We start from the raw sequence: 20,811 nt of genomic DNA on the forward strand, positions 1-20,811 counted from the left end.
TTGGCTTCTAACCGCTTTGGGAAACCCTGAGGCTGTGAAACGCACTTTATAAATGTGAGTTCTTTTTCTCATGCAGCTGGCTAATGCTAAATATAAAACAAGGACTCACTAAGGCTGGCTGCTGGGAAGATCTATTTTTAGAAATCTTTATGAGTCCTCACAGTTTTATTCATAATGACTGTGTAACAGGAACCCTGGGGCATTGGCGCAAGAAAGGAAACTATTTGTGGCTCAATCTGTGCCTTTTCTTTCTCTGAAGTCAGAATGGTGGATCTTCAGCTGCCTTTGGCTCCCTGTACAGAATCCTCACTGCTCTAGAACATCTACGTTTGTTTAAGGGGAGATGGTTTTCCCTCCAAATCTCTTCCATCTTAGCTGCTGTTTTGAACCCTGCCCTCTGACCTTTCACCTAGGGTTGCCCCAGTTGGAGCCAACGCACAGAGGTGAAGGGATCTCAAATCTGCCTCTGGAGGGCTACAGTTCTCCCAAGTGACTGAAACGCTCAGTGGTGTGATATCCCTTCACTGTTACCACCGTAAAATGACACAGAGATTCATTTTGTTATTTAACTCAGTGCATTCATTCTTTTATTCTGAGAAACTGTTAATGATTTCATCTGAATTCACAATACACATCAATTATTGAACTATATCGAGACAGATGCAATAAATTTATTTATCGAAAGCAGGTTCTGCTCTGCTGCAGCGGCCACACAAGTTTATGGATTTTTTTTCTGTTAAGAGTTCAAAATACTTCAGTTTTCACGCAGCTCCTCCCCCTGATGCTGCTGGGAGATGGTTCCATGGACACTATCCTTCAGTTGGAGACCCAAAAGGAACCTGGATAGGGAGTGTCAGTCAGTGTTCTGATCTATACCTTGCCGAACATGCTGAGATGCCGTCAAAATTTCTCATCTCGCCCTCATTATGACAGATGCAAGAATGCCAAACTTTAAAGGACTAAAGTCATGTCCAATTTCAGGCTTGGCCCAGTTGGTAGAACTTACATCTGAGCCAATGGTCCGGGTTCAAGACCCACTCCAGGGCGTGAGGGAAATAAAAAGGAAGGCTGGTATTCCAGCACAGTACTCAGGGAGCCCTGCAATGTTGGAGGTGCAATCGCTCACCTGCGACATTTAAGCAAAGCCTCACCTGTGTGTTCAGGTGGGTGTGAGAGATCTCAGGGCACTGTTTTGAGGAGAAGCAGCCAACAACTTGATCATCACGTTCAGATAACAAAGCTGGAGGATTTTACAGATATCAGTCTGTGGCAACAATTTTATCAATTCAACAGAAGTGTGAGGGATAATAGTCCTCTCATGGGAAGAAAATGAACAAAGAACTGCGGAAGCTGGAAATCAGAAACTGCTGGAAAAACTCAGCAGGTCTGGCAGCATCTGTGGACAGAAAGCAGAGTTAATGCTTAGGGCCCAGTGCACCCTTCCTCAGAACTACTCAGACCAGCTTCAGTTCTCGAGTGGATTCTTCTTGGCAACACCATGATCAATCAGAACCTATTTCCCAGCCAATCAGGACTCTTTTCTCACACAACACAAGTAGTTGTTCCCTTAGAAATTTGGCATTCTTGTGTCTATCCTGATGAGTGCATGATGGAAAATCTCAACAGCGTTCTCTTCTTTTCAGCAATGCTTGAGCTTTTCGACTTTTCAAAATATTTAAACTACCCCCAATACTCAACATGTATTTTCCAACAGCGATAGAAACTCTTGATCGCTTTCCTCCTTAAGCCACCCACCTCCTCCACCAGCTTCCCTCACCCAGTTGTAGGCACCTCGGCCAATTGATTCAGCAGACCACGGGTGGGTCTCCTCATCTCTTGAGCTCATGGGTGCGTGGCAGGGATAGGGCGAGTGGAGAATGACAGCTGATCTGTTGAATCTTCAGTAGAGGTCTCAAATACAAGTAAACCACAAAACATGCAGCAATCTCCTCTCAGCCAGCTCCCATCATTTCAACACAGGTTTCAAGGGACGCACGTCACGCCTTGAGTTTGATCAGCTTGCTTGCTTCTTATACAATGTCTGGAGCAGTTTGAGACCCCAGGCTGTTCCACGAAGTGAGGTGAAACATCACTTCTGTTCAACAAAGGAACAAAATGCAACAGATGAGATGGGTGTCAGCTGCTGCCCTCTGGTGCTGAAGCTGAAAATGGGGAACATCACGCTCAGGCCGTCAGTCAACTCCTCACCTTTCACCTTCCATCAGAGACCAGCCAAAACTTCAAGAAGAAACAATGTCACCTGCTCTGCTTCAGTTGCTAAATGGGATAAACACGTTTAACGAGAGTATGAGGCTGAGATTTGATATGGGTTCGGACATTGAAATGTAGACGTGTAGTTAGTCAAGGAGGACATTGAGAGAGGCAACAGATCAGAGGGCACTGCAGATCATTGCCTGCTCACTGTTCAGAGTGCACAATTCTTCAACTGCCTTTTAGACAGTACTCCAAAACAACAAGCAGATATCCTCATGGTGAGTTCCACCAACAAGATCATTTTGCAGACATATCCTCAGCCCCAGAGGACATTTAAATCTATTAATTTGTAGAACATTCCTTAGAAGAATATATTACACTTCCTTGACAGCTGAAATATACACATTTTTACAAAATGCAATATGTCACCCAAACGTTCATTGAAATATAAATTAAAAAAAATGCTCTAAAATGTCACAGAGACAAGTCTGGTGTGGCTGCGGTTTGGCCGGAGATTCAGGGATCTATCCGAAAGGCCAGCAATTTCTCCGAGTGCATGTTGTTCAAAGTGCGGAGGTCAGGCAGTTTCAGGAGGAGTTTGGTGAAACGCGATGCCTCATTGGGATAGTTCTTCATTACCAGAGCTCTCAGGACTCGGATGAGAGTCTCCTGAAGCTGCTCCACTGAGCCGATGTTTTCAATTCCTGAACGATCTGGAAGCAGGAGGACAACACGGGATGGTAAAGTCATCGAACAAACAGCTTAAAAACCCGGAAATGATAAATGAATGGCTGAGCTCCCAGTTATTTTTCTTCATAACGGTCTCGTTCCCCTCCACAGACTGGGAGAGGGGTGGGCAATCTAATCTTGCCCCCACCAGACAGCTGCTGGTCATTCAGTAAAACAACACCATCAGGCCTTACTGATGCTACTCCCAGGGCTGGGCACATTCACCATCATGATACTACAGCCCTCACCTGCTCAGTGGGTATGGGGCGGAAGGGTGGGGGGAGTATTCCATCAGACTCCCCCCCACTGTTTTTTAAAATTTCTTCATGGGATGTGTGTCACTGGCTAGGCCAGCATTTATTGCCCAGAGATCTGGAAGAATCAACCACATTGCTATGGATCTGGAGTCACGTGTAGGACAGACACCAGGTAAGGATGGCAGATTTCTTTCCCTGAAGGGCAATACTGAAGCAGATAGGTTTTTACAACAATGGTAACCTGGTGATCATTCCATTTGATTCCAGATTTTCATTGAGATCATACTTCACCATCTTCCACGGTGGAATTCCAACCCATATCTGCAGAGAATTAGCCTGGGAGTCTGCATTACTGGCTAAGTGATATTACCACTGTCTCCCCACTTGGGCTTTGAAGGAGTCAGGAGGGAGTCACACATTAGAGTATTCCTAGCTCCTGACTTGCTCTTGTAGCCACTGTGTTTATATGAGGTAAAAACAATGACTGCAGATGCTGGAAACCAGATTCTGGATCATATTCCTGATGAAGGGCTTTTGCCCGAAACGTCGATTTTGCTGCTCGTCAGATGCTGCCTGAATTGCTGTGCTCTTCCAGCACCACTGTGTTTATATGGCTAGTCCAGTCACTTTCAATGGTAACCCCCAGGATGTTGATAGCAGGAGATTCAGTGATGGTAATACCATTGAATGTCAATGAACAATTGTTAGATTGTTTTACATTGGAAATAGAATTTGTGTAGCACAAATGTTACTTGCCACTTGTCAGCACAAGCCTGGATATTGTCCAGATTTTGCTGCGTTTGAACATGGACTGCTTCAGTATCTGAGGTGTGCTGAACACTGTGCAATCACTGGCGAACATCCCCACTTCTGCTCTTATGACGGAGGGAAGGTCATTGATGAAGCAGCTAAAGATGGCTGGGCCTAGGACACGACCCTGAGGAACTCCTGCAGAGATGTCCTGGAGCTTAGATGACTGACCTCCAACAACCACAACCGCCTTCTAATGTGTCAGGGGTGTCTCCAACCAGTGGAGAGTTTTCCCCAGATTCCCACTGATTCCAGTTTTGTGAGGGTTCCTTGAGGCCACAAATGTGGCTTTGACGTCGCTATCACCTGATTCAGACCAGTTCAGGTAATTAAGGCGAAGGGGGTTGAGGAACTCTTTAATTTGTTGGGGAGGGTGGAGGACAGGGTGTGGGGGGATTTCCGTAGATTTACCCAGGCTGCAGGCACAGCAGATGAAGGGAGGCAGGTACAGAGCAGGATGCCAGTCACTGGCAACCTAAAGACCCACAGAAGGATGAATGATAAAGGGGAGAGTTGGGTGAGACACCACCACTGATAAGAACAGGTGCCCCTTGATGTGGCGCAGTTGGCAGGGAGAGTGGTTGGGTTAGTGATCATGTACAGGGGCATCAGCCTCCTGGCACTGCAGGGCCGGAAGGTCAGAGGACAAGGTGAACACGGCAGGCAGTCAGGTCTCGGAATTTCTCAGGGGTTCTGTACTCAATTATCTCTGAACTCTCCGCAATGTAAATACTGACACAGGGCCACCCACTCAGGGGGTCACAGGCCATGGGATGACGTGCTGCTGTTCAGGCCTCCGCAGCCGCTAACTGGCTAACAAACCCATCACAACGTCAATTACCTGGTTTCCGTGAAAATCCTTTTCACACAGTGAGTAGTTCGGGTCTGGAATACACTGCCTGGAAATGTGGTGGAGGCAGGTTCACTTGGGACATTCAAGAGGGAAATGAATGATTATCTGCATTGAAGTAGTGTGTAGGGATGTGGGAGAAAGCAGGAGAGAGGTAACAGATTCAGTGCAGAAACGACCAGCCAAATGGTTTTCTTATGCACCGTGACAGTTCTGTCATTCTGTGAAACTGGAGGTTAACTTCAATTTCTCCTCCAGGTCAGGCTCGGATGCATACAGCCCATTGTGAGTCGATAACTAGCTCATTCTCTGTGTGTTAAGACGTGATGACAGGAACATGGGGCTTCTGGATTTTTTTTCTTGGAAGGTTATGAAACTTCAAACCTGCTCACAACAGTCATGTTTTTCTATGCTTCCTGGGTACAGCTGTACACCAGACGTCAGGGAATTTCCCCATCCAGTTGTTGTTTCCAGACACACTGACAAACTTAGTGCTGGCACGGAACTCAGAGGCAAAACATTAGGGCAGGGCTTGCCCACAGGCCCAGGGGGTTTAGCACACCTATGGCGTGCTGCCGAGGTGAACATCTCACATTTGACACTCAGTCTACACTGCTCTCAGCTGAGACACCAAGGAGCCCCAAGCCAGTTTGGCTTCAGGGCCCATACAACAAACAGCACGATTTGTGTTTCAGTTCACTCACGGGATCTCAGGCTTGGTTATGAGTGAGTGGCTTTCTAGGCCATTTCAGAGGGTTTGGAGGGGAGGCGATGGCTTATCGTTTGGCTGTTAACCCAGAGACCCAGGTAATGTCCTGAGGACCCGGGTTTGAACCCTGCCATGGCAGATGCTGGAATCTGGATTCAATACAAATCTGAAATGAAGAGTCTAATGACGGCCACGAATACAATGTCAATTGTGTCCAATGTGCTTTAGGGAAGGAAGCAAACTACACGTGACTTCAGATGCACAACAAAGTGGTTGACTCTTAACTGCCCTCCAAGTTGGGCCTGATGCTCTCATCCCTAGAATGAATTTCTTAAAAAGCCAGAGTAAGTAAGGACAGCAGTTCCTTTTCCAAAAGGGCACTGATGATCAAAATTGGTCCTTGTGACAATCATTGAATGGGCATCATTAAATTCCAGATTTTCTTATTGAATCCATTCCCATTCCACCATTTGATGCAGTGGGAATTAGACCCAGGACTTTACTTGAGTCTCTGGATCAATAGTCAAGTGACAAAACCACTAAGCCATTGCCTCCCCTTAGCTCAGCCAACATTGGCCACTCTGCCCTGGGAACCAATGCACTGACCCGGCCCTGTCTGATCAGAAGTGAGTCCTTACCTGCAGAAACCAGTACAACGGCAGTGAAGAGACCCAGCTCTTCCTCACTGAGGTGCAAGGAGCTCAGCTTCTCGCTGAAGTCAAACATAGAGTTGAGCAGGTCTCCCATCCTCATGCCCCGCAGTTCTTCGATGGAGTAGGTGGTTCCACTGATAAAAGTGACAGTCTGTTCCTTCATGTTAAAGAGTGATGCAAATCTCACCATCAGAACCTGATACAAAGAGGGGCAAAGCAATCACAGGGAAAGCTTTTCAGACATGGCCTTCTGGTGCACAGCGCTGAGTAAAAACACAACAAACTGCCCTTCTGATGATTCCACACACTTGAGAATTGATCTGCTTACATGAGGAATTGCTTTGGACCCCTTTACATCAAAACATGTCCTTGTTTAGCCTTCATTTTACTCCTTGATCTTCTGTTTTGTCATTCATCTCCTTTCTGCCGCTCCCCTCCCCCCAAAAAAACCCCAACCCTCTGCTTTGGATTAGATTAAATTAGATCCCCTACACTGTGGAAACAGGTCCTTCGGCCCAACAAGTCCACACCGACCCTCTGAAGAGTAACCCACCCAGACCCATTTCCCTCTGAATGTTTAGATTAGACAGAAGGCATTACTCAGGTTTTCCCTCAGCTACTTCTGCACAGGAATGTCTCTTGCCTAGTTCCTGAGTATTGCTAGTCAGGATCCTATGCCCTACAGCATATGTGTTAACATAAGAAACAGGAACCTGTCAGAGCTGCTCTGCTATTCCACACCGCTTCAACTCCACTTTCCTGCCTCTTCCTCATTTCCCTTGATTCCCTGAGAAACTAAAAATTGGGATTATCTCAGCCCTAAATATATTCAACAATGGAGCATCCTCAACTCTGTCAGGTAGAGAATTTCAAAGATCCACAGCTTTGTGAGGGAAGTACTTTCTCCTCATCTCGGTTCTAAATGATCAGCCCCTTACCCTGACACGGTCTCCCCATGTTTTAGATTCCCCTGCTAGTGGAAACTATCCCAGTGTCTACCCTATCAAGCCCCTTCCGAATCTGAAATGAAAACAGAAATTGCTGGAAAAGCTCAGCTGGTATGGCAGCATCTGTGGACAGACAGGGTCGCTTGACCTGAAACATTAACTCTGATTTCTCTTCACAGATGCAGCTCGACCTGCTGAGCTTTTCCAGGAATTTCTGCTTTTGTTTCTGATTTCCAGCATCCGCAGTTCTTTCAGTTTCCCTTCAGAATCTTGGTACTCTCCAATGAGATCAATCTTCTCAAAGCCAATATGCTGGAGGTGGGGTGGGGGGAGGCATCAGTCCACATATGGACTAAGTTGTCATAGCAATGATACTGCAAACTGCTGCAAACCAGATCACAGGGATATCTGATTCAGCACCCAAGACACCTGACAGTGTATTTCTGACATCACTTCTGTACTGTGCATGGTTGATATTTATCATAGTAACACTGTTCAGCATGATTCCAAATTCACCACAGCTTGGAAAATCCCATTACCCAAATGAAATAAAACTCCAGATCAAGCAGACTGCACTGAATAGACTCAAAACTGACCTTGCTCAATTACTGCCATTGTCTTCACTGTTTCTTGAGTGCAGTAAACTAGATTGAGTAGTTGATTAACTTGCGCTTTCCCAATCTATCCTCAAATGTTGGAATCTACCTTACTTCTAGTATCCAACCTTCACAATCACAAGATAGCATTCACCTCAAACATAGATCTTCGAATCCCCAAAACCTACCTCGAAAGTGCCGGCTTTCAGCAGAATGACCTGGTCGTGCTGGGACAGGTCCTTGAAACCCGGAATAAGTTTTGCAAACTCGACCACTTCTTTGACAGCCGGTGTGAAACTCAAGGAAAAGTCCTCCCAGATCTGTTGCACTGACCGAGTGCCATCTACATGCGGCCGAATGTTCATCGGGCAGGCCTACGAGGTGAGAAACAAATGTGACACTTACTTTATCTTGACATTTCCAGCCCATCACTAGGGCTCACTTCTTTGAAGGCTCGCTCAAACAGCCTCAGTGCAAGAGGTTGACCAGCTAATCACAATGCCACTGTCTAGCCAAGACAGGCTTACAACAAAGTGAGCAGGACAGTGAGTATTCTGTTACTCAGAACAGGAATAGTTTCCTTCCACGCTGTATGTCTATTAGTTGGCTGGTTGACTTCGCAAAGCCACTGGGAATATCAGCCACCAATGGGAATTTGCTTTGCGTGTTCAGAAAAGTGAAGCAAGCCCTTGATCTAATGCCAAAACCCTCCAGAGCCAAGTTAAATTATTCATGAATGGCTGTAAAATGGAGGTTATTCTCTCTGAATCATGCTTGAAACTCCTGAAAGGACTGAACAACATGGAGAAATGGAACATTCCAGAAAACATAAGTAACAGAAGAATGTCATTCAGTCCTTACAATCAATGTTTAAGTGATTATGCGAAAATCACTGATCAAAGATTTGTCAAAACAACAAACCGATTAGAACGCATTTCATGAAATTCTCTTAAATCAAAATAATTGCAATTTTAAGCTCTTTTTCTCCTAAAACCACCTTTGTGCTTTAGAAGAATCAATATTCTACCTGACAAGTGTCCAGAGTGTAATTGGACAATTGCTAAAATATAGATTACAGAGGTTCATGAAGAGAACTCACTAACATCTACTCAAGGAAACTAGGGACAGGCAAGAAATACGGGCTCAGCTAGTGATGGACACATCCCATTGGTGAATAAAAAACAACTGATTCCAAGCCTAGGGAATGACTGCACTCAACTGTCATTTATGGCCATCGAGTAATTTCTACAGATTGAGCCAGTGAGAATAAAGAATTTGAGCGAATATGCTAAAAATTACATCTCATTGATCAGAGCTTCTGAAATTAATGGCTTAATATTGCTTTTACATTCATTAAAGGAAGCAACATTTCGACAGCATTGGAATTATGGATTTCCCATTTATTGTCTCTTCAGGAAACACATTAAAAACAAACGGAATTTAGATTAGATTAGATTACAGTGTGGAAACAGGCCCTTCGGCCCAACAAGTCCACACCGCCCCACCGAAGCGAAACCCACCCATACCCCTACATATTACCCCTTACCTAACACTACAGGTAATTTAGTATGGCCAATTCACCTGACCCTGCACATCTTTGGATTGTGGGAGGAAACCGGAGCACCCGGAGGAAACCCACGCAGACACGGGGAGAACGTGCAAACTCCACACAGTCAGTCGCCTGAGGCGGGAATTGAACCCGGGTCTCTGGCGCTGTGAGGCAGCAGTGCTAACCACTGTATCACCGTGCCGCCCAATTTGTTAAGAGTCAGAGGCTTTGAGCTATAGGGAGAGGCTGAACAGGCTGGGACTGTTTTCCCTGGAGCGTCCGAGGCTGAGGGGTGACCTTATAGAGGTTTACAAAATTATGAGGGGCATGGATAGGGTAAATAGACAAAGTCTTTTCCCTGGGATCGGGGAGTCCAGAGCTAGAGGGCATAGGATTAGGGTGAGAGGGGAAAGATATAAAAAAAAAGACCTAAGGGACAACTTTTTCACGCAGAGGATGGTACGTGTATGGAATGAGCTGCCAGAGGATGTTGTGGAGGCTCGTACAATTGCAACATTTAAGAGGCATTTGGATGGGTATATGAATAGGAAGGGTTTGGAGGGATATGGGCTGGGTGCTGGCAGGTGAGACTAGATTGGGTTGGGATATCTGGTCGGCATGGACACGTTGGACCGAAGGGTCTGTTTCCATGCTGTACATCTCTATGACTCTATCTCAGATCAAGAGAATCAAATAAGTAAATACAAATTTCAACTTGTGAAAACTTGCAAATAGTAAATTTTCAAAGGTATGAGAAGGCGGCAGGGGAAGGGAATGGGTCTGACTAGATTACTCTACAGAGAGCCTGCAAGCACCCAAAGGGCCAAAAGGCTTCTATTTGTGTCAGTATTATTCCATGACTTTGAATTTAATAATTATGGAACAAATTGAAATTATTTTGTCAGAAATAATTAGCTACTGGAAAAGAGAAATAGGATATAATAGTAAAACAAGGCATCTGAGCTGTTTCCAACATGGATGTGAAGTAACTCTTATGACAACATTAGGTTCACTTCTCAAATCCAATATTTCAGGTTAAACTGCCACCAGTAGTCTCTGTAGGACTAGAGCACCATCCAGTGAGACTGATTAGCTCAGTTGGCTGGATAGCCATGTGCTAATACTAACAATGTAGGTTCAATTCCTGCATTGGCTGAGGTTACCATAAGAACTCTCCTACTGAACCTCTCCCCTTGCTTGAGGCATGTTGATCCTCAGATAAATAGTTACCAATTGTATCTTACCCCCTGCCTCTAATTAGAGACTAGCTGAACTTAATTTTTTTTAAAGTATAAATTAAGCTTTTTTTTAAAGCAGAATAGAATTCAGTCTTCCTTTAAAAAGGTTTGTACTTTAGGAAGGTTAACTGAAAGAGACAATATTGAAAGGCTCATTGCAAAAATAGATGTTTTTGGTAAAATGATTAAAGAATTTAGCGCAAATATAAATGAGTAGGTGGATAAGGGTGATCTATTAAGAAAGGATGGGCTGATGGTATACCCTTGTTCCATTAATCTGATTTTAAGAGTTCCTGAGAGGTTTTTAAAATAGGTAATCCTGTTTATATTATCATTGTGGAACTACACATTTCCATTATTTATGAAGGCTGTTTCATCATAGCATACAAGATTGTGTCTCTGTGGAGATGTCAATTTTATGTTCGATATCACCGCTTGGTTTGTCAGTAGAGAGAACCATTTATTATCTATAAACATATGTAATGGGGTTTCTGCTCAAAGAATTATTTTAAATGCCTGCTACGTTTCACAACATCAGAGTATAAGTTGTGCAATGTCATACCAGGATAACACTGTTTGCTCCTTTCCATGGGCAGGTCCTCCCATTGCCAGTCTCTATCTCGTCATTGGCACTATACGAGTTTCTAGTGTGTAATTTGTTTCCATTGATCTGGTTTTGGTAATGTCCACTCATGTGTCCATTAGTGTGACCATTTGAGAAAGAAGATGGGTAGCATATCTTCTTCAGTCCACTGTTATTGGTTTTATGGAAAATGTTGTTCTCCTGATGATAGATGGTGTTCATCCCATTGACATGGTACCCATTCAGACAGCAATTGGCATTGTGGTTCATCAGTTCACTGTTGTGTCGGCAGACAGTGCTTGTCTGCTTTAACTTGTCATGGGCATAAGTGAAGGTCTCCTTATGTGCCCTGGAAATAGAATAGATGACTTCTTCCATTGAGGCTTCAGTGCTGGGACAGTATAACTGCTGTGGGTTGTGTTGTTGCTGGGGATGGAGACTGGGGGATGACCGCTCCTGCTGAGGTGGGTGGACAGGAGCTGCCAGTGGAGACTGGTGTTGCCAGTTCTGCTGCTGGGGTTGGATATCATTCTGTAGCTCCCCATTCAGCTGGTTGTTCACCATATTATTCATGGCACTCTGCATTTCCGCCAGCATCCGCTGCTTCTCCCTCTTGGGAATGCGCCCAAAACGCACAGCTAGGGGGGAAAACAAGGGAACACATTACCCTTTATCGAGCTTGTCTCTTCACGGTTTATGATATCACTTGGCACTTCTGTTAGCCATGCTGAATCCAGTCAACCCAACAACACATAGCACACAGACTCTCTTCTCGTTCTTAGGTGGTGAACTGTACTACCTTCTCGAAACCAAAGAAGTTAATAAGAATCATTCATTACAGCTTAACCTGAGACCACCAGAGTCCACATGTTGGAGCATGCACTTCTCAACTTGCACACAGTCAACACAAGTAAGTGATTTAAATGAAAAGCCAATTGTGGTATTAAAGTTAAGTTTACAAACTGAGGTGCTTGGCATATTCTTGTCAAGGTGTTAGTATCGCACCACTCAGGGCTACAGAGATATCTGGGGCAGGAGGTTCCAACTGTGATGGCAGAATACATTGAAAAGATGGAAAGTTAAGGGGGAAAAGGAGGAAATCAGGGAAATCAAAACTTATCGAATCTACGCATTCAGGACTACCATTCAGCATCAAACATGTAAACCCACAACAGGAGAATTACGCGGATACACTCGGAACAGTTTTGAAATACTGCATTCAGTTCTGGTCTCCTTGCTCTCGAAAAGATATTGTGAAACCTGAAAGGGTTCAGAAAAGATTTACAAGGATGTTGCCAGGGTTGTAGGGCTTGAGCTATAGGGAGAGGCTGTTTTCCCTGGAGCGTCGGAGGCTGAGGGGTAACCTCATAGAGGTTTATAAAATCATGAAAGGCATAGATACGGTAAATAGCCAAGGTCTTTTCCCAGGGTAGGGCAGTCCAAAACTAGAGGGCATAGGTTTAAAGTAAGAGGGGAAAGATTTAAAAGTGACCTAAGGGGCATCTTTTTCAGGCAGAGGGTGGTGCGTGTATGGAATGAGCTGCCAGAGGAAGTGGTGGAGGCTGGTACAATTGCAACATTTAAAAGATATTTAGATGGGTATATGAATAGGAAGGGTTTAGAGGGAAATGGGCCAAACGCTGGTAAATGGGTATAGATTAATTTAGGATATCTGGCCAGCATGGTCGAGTTGGACTGAAGGGTCTATTTCCATGCTGTACATCTCAATAACTTTATCATGAAGAAAACTGTGTCTATCCACACAGAAGGAGAGAGAACTTCTCCCTGGGACAAAACTTATACATATTCCATTAAGAAAGAAAATTAAGCCATGAATTGCAGTTGAATCCGATCACTACTGACCATTTCAACAATGAGGTTAAAAACAAGGACTGCAGATGCTGTAAACCAGAGTCTAGATGAGAGTGGGGCTGGAAAAGCACAGCAGGTCAGGCAGCATCCGAGGAGCAGAAAAATCGACGTTTCGGGCAAAAGCCCTTCATCAGGAGGGCCCTTCATCTTCCTGATGAAGAGCTTTTGCCCGAAACGTCGATTTTTCTGCTCCACAGATGCTGCCTGACCTGCTGTGCTTCTCCAGCACCACTCTAACCTAGACCTCCATTTCAACAATGAGTTTTTATTAGTTCTCAATCTAAACCATAGCAGACCTCATTGAAATGTTCTTGTATGGGAGAAACTAAAGAGAAAATAAAACTCATGAGGAAAGAAAGGTTTTATTAACTTTTACATGTCCCAAAGCACCTTACAGCCAATTAAATAAATAATTAAATAAACTCCAAAGAGAAATTCCTATTCTTTGTACATAAACATGTCACCATAGAGTCATAGAGATGTACAGTACAGAAACAGACCCTTTGGTCCAACTCTGCCACGTTTCGGGCAAAAGCCCTCCATCAGGAGGGCCCTTCATCTTCCTGATGAAGAGCTTTTGCCCGAAACGTCGATTTTTCTGCTCCACAGATGCTGCCTGACCTGCTGTGCTTCTCCAGCACCACTCTAACCTAGACCTCCATTTCAACAATGAGTTTTTATTAGTTCTAAATCTAAACCATAGCATACCTCATTGAAATGTTCTTGTATGGGAGAAACTAAAGAGAAAATAAAACTCATGGGGAAAGAAAAGTTGTATTAACTTTTACATGTCCCAAAGCACCTTACAGCCAATTAAATAAACAATTAAATAAACTCCAAAGAGAAATTCCTATTCTTTGTACATAAACATGTCACCATAGAGTCATTGAGATGTACAGCACAGAAACAGACCCTTTGGTCCAACTCTGCCATGCCAACCAGATATCCCACCTGCCAGCATCCGGCCCATATCCCTCCAAACCCCCCTATTTATAAACCCATCCAAATGCCTTTTAAATGTTGCAATTGTACCAGCCTCCACCACTTCCTCTGGCAGCTCATTCCACACATGCACCACCCTCTGCCTGAAATTTGTACACAGCAAATTTGCAGAATTAGCAATGACACAAATAATCCGATAATTTGTATTCGGTGGGTTTTGGTTGATGGATAAAAGTTGGCCAAACGACTGAGGGAGCTTTCCTACTCTTTTTCTTATAGTACCTTGGGATCATTCAGTCCAAGTTAAGGAACGGAAATGTTTAACACCCCACCTTCAACAGCACCTTCCAAACCTGTGACTTTTACCATCTAGAAGGACAAGGGCAGGAGATGTGTAGAAATACCACCAGCTACAAGTTCCCCTCTAATACCCACACCACACTGCTTGGAATTCTATCACCATTCCCCCACTGTCGCTGGGTCAAAATCTTGGAACTCCTGTTCTAATAGCACACACAGCTGGTGATATTTCCCATGGACTACAGCAGTTCAAGAAGGCCACTGTCTAGCACCTTCTGAAGAGAAATTAAAAATCAGCATTAAATGCTGGCCCAACCAGTGACACCCGATTTTTTTTATTTATTCACAGGATGAGAGCATCATTGCCCAGAGGGCACTTAAGAGTTAACCACATTGCTGTGGGTCTGGAGTCACATGTAGGCCGGATCAGTAAGTTTCCTTCCATAATGGTCATTAGTGAACTAAATGGGTTTTTCCAACAATTGACAATGGATTCATGGTCATCATTAGACTCTCAATTCCAGTTTTTTAAAATTAATTTCAAATTCCAGCATCCACCAAGGTGGGATTCGAATCCAGGTCCCCAGAACATTACCTAGGTCTCTGGATTACAGTCAAGTGATAATAGCACTAGCTGTTATCTCCCCTATATGCATGAACAAATATAAAAAGTCTCAAAGACAGCATCCCTAACAGCATTCCTCAATGTTGCCTTGAAGTCTCAAGCTAAGTTATGAACTCAAGTAGTTCATTGTGGTTCAAGCCCACAGCCTTCTGACTGAAAAACATATTGAAGCCTCGGTCTAGCTAATATGGAATATCAAGGTACATTGCCACTGCTTCATCCAACAATCTCAAGAAGTTAGTAAAGCAACAGTAAATTCCTTAAAATATATGCACTAAACGTAAAACAGGAGGGACAAAAAAGACTCACCATCCCTGGACATGCCAACAGCAAGACACTTCTTGAAGCGACACTGCTGACAACGGTTCCTGTTGATTCGCATGATAGTGCAGTTCTCATTCTTGAGGCACTTCTTGTACTGGATGTTCTGCTGAATACTCCTCCTGAAGAAGCCCTGAAAGGGAGAGATGTCCTGTGTAACACAACCTCCATAAACATTTCTGACTTGCCTGACTCGCCAATCGATACAGAGGCTACTTCTAGAAAGAAGCCACAGTGAAGTGTGAATGCCCAAACTGCAGTTCAGCAATATGGTGTACAACAGCAATGGGAGAGCCAAACCAAGTGGCACTGGTTAAATGGCAGCACAAATTGATTTTAAAGACCATCAAGTATCACAGCAAAAAGCAGCTGTCACTATCAGGGCTATTCATAGAAGATGACTGTAATTTCTGTGCTTGTTTGTAATCACGCAATCAGCCAAATAAAATAAATCTGGGCAATGCAAATCTTCCAAATGAGTAGAATCTTTACCTAAATTGGCAATGTAATTCACGTTCAACAGTCTGGACTATATCCCTATGATATTTTGTTCTTTTCATTCTCAATCTCTGTATGTAGCTGGGACAACATGAACCATGACTGCAGTCCATCTGTTGCAGGTACGCCTGCTGTGTTGTTAGGAAGGGAGCTCCAGAATGCTGCACTCTTTATGCTCAGCCATTTAGCCTGCCAAAACGCTGACCTGCTCAATCACTACAGTGAAACATTCTACTGCCTTGTACATGAGGTTATTTGAATACGTTATTAACCATCAGACATTTATATAGGCTTTAGTACATGCATATACATTTATGCATATCTACATGTTTGTACTTATGCTGTGTATGTGCCTTAACCCTAATACCTTTCTGAAAACAGTGACTAATGCTGGGGTACAGTTTCAAAACAGAAGCAGATCTCTGACATATTGGCACATTGCCATTCAGTTCCGAAGAAGTTATATTTGACTTAAATGTTAACTCGGTTTCTCTCACCACAGATGTTGCCAGATTTGCTGAGTTTCTCTGGCACGGTTTAATTTTATTTCAGTCCTCCAGCACTCGCATTAGTTTATTTTTGTTTTGCTGTTCTTCTTGTTTGCTGTATTATTTGTGCCCAATTAATCAACTATGGAGGCCATGGACTTGAGAATTTTCCCTATAGCTCTCTGATTCACAGTCCTCCACTAAGTCACTCCTACAAACATACCTCTTTGACCTGATTTTTTGCCAGCAAACCTAATATTTGGGCCATAATTTGTTTTATAATACTTATCCGAAGCTCTTCAAAAGGCATTACTGCATTAAAGGCGCTATATAAATCTAAGTTGTCATTTAGGGAATCACATGTGACTGACAGGTCCTGGCCTCACTTGACATTTCCACATGGGCACTTCTCACTAGGGTTCCGTGGGCTGTGAGTAGGAAGCAGAAATCTGGCAGATTTTACTTTCAGATTCATGGTCACTGGAACCAAGAAAAGGTAATATCCTCCTCAGCTGAGATGGGATGAAAGCTGGAAATCTCTTTGAATGGTACAGGAGTATCTCACACGATATCTTTGCTAACTAAGCCATTAGGAAGTATATTCTGTCTGGGGAGATAGTGAGAGACTTTTCCCTTTAGTAGAGGGCTCAATAAGCTGGGGGCACAGTTTGAGATTAGAGGTTGAGAGGAGACTTCAGCATTATTCACTTTCAACTAGATAATGGTGGATATCTGGAACTCAATGCCTAAAAGGATTGCAGAGGCAGGAATAGATGATTAGACAAACACCTGAAATGACAAAGCTGCAAGATGATGGACCAAGTGCTGGAAAATGTATTTATCTATTTATTTATTTATTCGAATAGATAAATATTTGATGACCAGCACAAGCACAATGGGCCAAAGGGCCTCTTGCATGTTGTAAAAACTCTATGACACTGTGTATCCACACATTGGTATCTGTGTACATGCATGTATTTGTCTGAGTTGCATATGTAGATGCATGCTGGTATGGCACAAGTTACCTTACAACCTTCACAGGCATGCACTCCATAATGGAAACCAGAGGCTACATCACCACACACTTTACACAGCAGAATCATTCCACTGATTTCTGGAAGAAATGAAAACGTGCAGAAGTAATGAGAGATTTATTCAAAACGTAAACTGTTCATTATGCAATCATTTATAGAGAACTCTCCATGTCTGATGTCTGATGGCTTTAAGCAGGGGTCAATGAGAGTACAGGCCCCACAATCAAGATGTGATCTCATTGCCCTGACACAGTATGGAACTTGGCCACTTGGGCTAAGAATGACGGCAAGGAATGAGTCCTTGATTTGTGCTGTTGGCTGACCTCAGGTGGAGTAGCTGTAGGGTCATTACAAAAGGGCACAGTGACTCCCAGGATAAGGAAGCCAGGATCCTGCTCCCAATTACTACCCAGGGAGCTTGACTGGAAGATGTGGTGAATGCATATCTGCTACCAGGCTGCAGTTCCCACTCCTGTATGGCTAACTGTCCTGCCAATTCCTGTAGTCTGATCTGCGTATTTATGACAGAATACTTGGGCAAGGTGCAGGCCAGCAGCATTGGAAAAGCACCCAGCAGAGATGGGGTCGAATTGATAATAAGGAAGAGAAGATTTTTGTGGTAAACAATCTACAAAGCAACCTTTGAAGTCTAAATGCAGCCATCAGATAATAAACAAGAATTAATATTTATTCAAGATACTGTCATAGCACTAAGTGCTTTGCCTTCTGTTATGCTTATTAATTCATCTCCTTGATAGTGGGAAAGGACCTCCAGTTAAAATCACTGGGCCCACAGGTGTTTGGAGGACAATTTTCTATATTGTCAAAAGTTGGAATCAACATCTTTATCAGGCCTCCCACTAGTAATGATCCCTTGGAATGATGTGTATGTGGATCATTCTGGATGGATCCCAGTATGTTAAACACTTAACAACATGCTCCGTTCCTGACTTGGATGCTCTTTTCCAGCAGGAAGACAGAAAATGGTGGATCTCCAAAAGGTTCTCCCTGACCCTGATCCTATTTGGACATTTTTCTCTCAGACAAGAGAGGTTAGTAAACTCTTACTTTCGAGAGAGTATTTTCAAATTCAATTTCAGAAGGCTTCATCGAGAGAGACCAAGTGTTTCTGATGAAGGGAATGAGTGCTCAAATCCTCTCTCTTACTTTACGCAACTTACATTTATAAACTAATTAATAGTGTACAACTGCACACCACATAAAAGATGTCTCTAAGCACTTACAAGACTGAGAAGAAATAACTAAAGGAGGGGACAGGATAGAGAGTGGGTGTGGGGCCAGGGAAACTGAAAGCACAGCTTAAGATGTCAGTTTCTTTTAGAGAAAAGGACAACGAGCTAGAAAAACCATCTGGTTTTCAGGGAGCTTCAAATAGCAGAACATAATGATTGAAATGACTATACTTCAACATCTAACTGTCTGAACAAATTAAAAGTCATTTTTAATTGAGAAAATGGAGAGGCCATTCCATTGAATTAGCTCAAACAGAAGGAACAAAAGACACTAGGATTACTTACTGGTAATGCTAGAGCTATTTTTTGTGGTGGAAATGGTGTTCCCATCATCAGTGGAAAGCTTCAGGTTGCTGAACGGCCCAATGGTTGGACAATCCTCTCCGGATCCTGAAGAGTTACTCTTGTAGTGTTTGCCATCCTGGGAGCCAGAACTGTTGGGTGATGGTGGTAATGGGGAACATGATTGAGACACAGACTGGAAACTGCTGTTGGAATTATCACTGTACAACAGTACTGGACTTGAAGAGGTACTGTTTGGTCCAATGTAAGTGATCACTCCACCTGCAATGGGATGATAGGAAGATAAGCATATACAGTAGAGTTATAGAGTAATACAGTCACACAACACGAAAACAGACCCTTCAGTCCAACCAGTCCATGCTGATCATAAAAACTAACCCCATCTGCCTCCAAATATTTCTTAGTCATGTTATACTACTAATATGTAATAACTGAAATAAATCTAGAAGTAAATCTAGAAAAATGCCTGCAATCCCACGAGCAGCTGCAAGATCCATGCTACTCTCAGTAAACCATTTTAGTTTATCAAGTCACACGTTTTTTTCAAAATAATACAATGCTTCTTCAATGCTTATTAATTCATCTCCTTGATAGTGGGAAAGGACCTCCAGTTAAAATCACTGGGCCCACAGGTGTTTGGAGGACAATTTTCTATATTGTCAAAAGTTGGAATCAACATCTTTATCAGGCCTCCCACTGGTAATGATCCCTTGGAATGATGTGTATGTGGATCATTCTGGATGGATCCCAGTATGTTAAACACTTAACAACATGCTCCGTTCCTGACTTGGATGCTCTTTTCCAGCAGGAAGACAGAAAATGGTGGATCTCCAAAAGGTTCTCCCTGACCCTGATCCTATTTGGACATTTTTCTCTCAGACAAGAGAGGTTTGTAAACTGGGTTAGGAAATCAGCCAGACTTCAACATCAAAGATGGGTTAACTCCAAGAAAGGTAGGAGAGGTAGGCGGGTAGTACAGGAGTCTTCTGTGGCTATCTTCATTTCAAACAAGTTTGCTGTTTTGGAAAATGTAGGGGGTGATGGACTTTCAGGGGACTGCAGCACAAACAGCCAGATTTCTGGTATCAAGACTGGCTCTAATGGAATGAGGGGTACATTTTGTTCCAAGCAATCAATTGTGATAGGGGACTCTCTAGTCAGGGGCACAGACAGACGTTTCTGCGGCCAGCAGCGAAAAATCAGAATGGTGTATTGCCTCCCTGGTGCCAGGATCAAGGATATCTCAGAGAGGGTGCAGAATGTTCTCAAAGGGGAGAGGGATCAGCAGGAGGTCATTGTACACATTGGTACCAATGACATAGGAAGAGAAAAGGATGAGATTCTGAAGGGAGAATACAGAAAGTTAGGCAGCAATTTAAAAAGGAGGTCCTCGAGGATAGTAATATCTGAATTACTCCCAGTGCTACAAGCTAGTGAGGGTAGGAATACATTGGAATCAACATCTTATCAGGTCTCCCACTGGTAATGATCCCTTGAAATGATGTGTACAGTGGATCGATCTGGATGGATCACAGTATGTAAAACACTTAGCAACATGCTCTGGTCCTGCATTTGGATGTTCTTTTCTAGCAGGAACACAGAAAATGATAGATCTCCAACAGGTTCTCCCTGACCCTGGTCCTATCTGGACATTTTACTCTCAGACAAGGGAGGATAGAGCAGACGAAGGCATGGCTGAAGAGCTGGTGTATGGGAAAGGGATTCACATTTTTGGATCATTGGAATCTCTTCTGGGGTAGAATTGACCTGTACAAGAAGGATGAATTGCACCTGAATTGGAAAGGGACTAATATACTGGCAGGTAGATTTGCTAGGGATGCTCAGGAGGATTTAAATTAGTAAGGAGTGTAGTTGGGTCCCAGGGAGATACTGAGGAAAGAGATCAATCTGAGACTGGTACAATTGAGAAAAGAAGTGAGTCAAACAGTCAGGGCAGGCAGGAACAAAGCAAAGAACAAGGTAGGACTGATATATTAAACTGCATCTATTTCAATACAAGAGGTAGATTAGATTAGATTA

General features: G+C 43.5%; 1 protein-coding gene across 1 annotated transcript in view; it reads right to left on the reverse strand.

Moving 5' to 3' along the window:
- Positions 1 to 556: 556 nt before the first annotated feature.
- nr1d1 (nuclear receptor subfamily 1, group d, member 1) overlaps positions 557 to 20,811 on the reverse strand; it is a 32,393-nt gene continuing 12,138 nt past the window's right edge. The window contains exons 2-8 of the mRNA XM_043674919.1: positions 18,754 to 19,032; positions 17,207 to 17,295; positions 15,184 to 15,328; positions 11,115 to 11,773; positions 7,954 to 8,139; positions 6,208 to 6,418; positions 557 to 2,927 (exon numbers count right to left, since the gene is read on the reverse strand). Of these exons, the coding sequence (XP_043530854.1) occupies positions 2,731 to 2,927; positions 6,208 to 6,418; positions 7,954 to 8,139; positions 11,115 to 11,773; positions 15,184 to 15,328; positions 17,207 to 17,295; positions 18,754 to 19,032 (1,766 nt within the window). The 3' untranslated portion in view covers positions 557 to 2,730. The remainder of the gene's footprint in view (positions 2,928 to 6,207; positions 6,419 to 7,953; positions 8,140 to 11,114; positions 11,774 to 15,183; positions 15,329 to 17,206; positions 17,296 to 18,753; positions 19,033 to 20,811) is intronic.

Source organism: Chiloscyllium plagiosum, chromosome 33, assembly GCF_004010195.1.
Source record: "Chiloscyllium plagiosum isolate BGI_BamShark_2017 chromosome 33, ASM401019v2, whole genome shotgun sequence".
In the NCBI taxonomy this organism is placed as follows: domain Eukaryota; kingdom Metazoa; phylum Chordata; class Chondrichthyes; order Orectolobiformes; family Hemiscylliidae; genus Chiloscyllium; species Chiloscyllium plagiosum.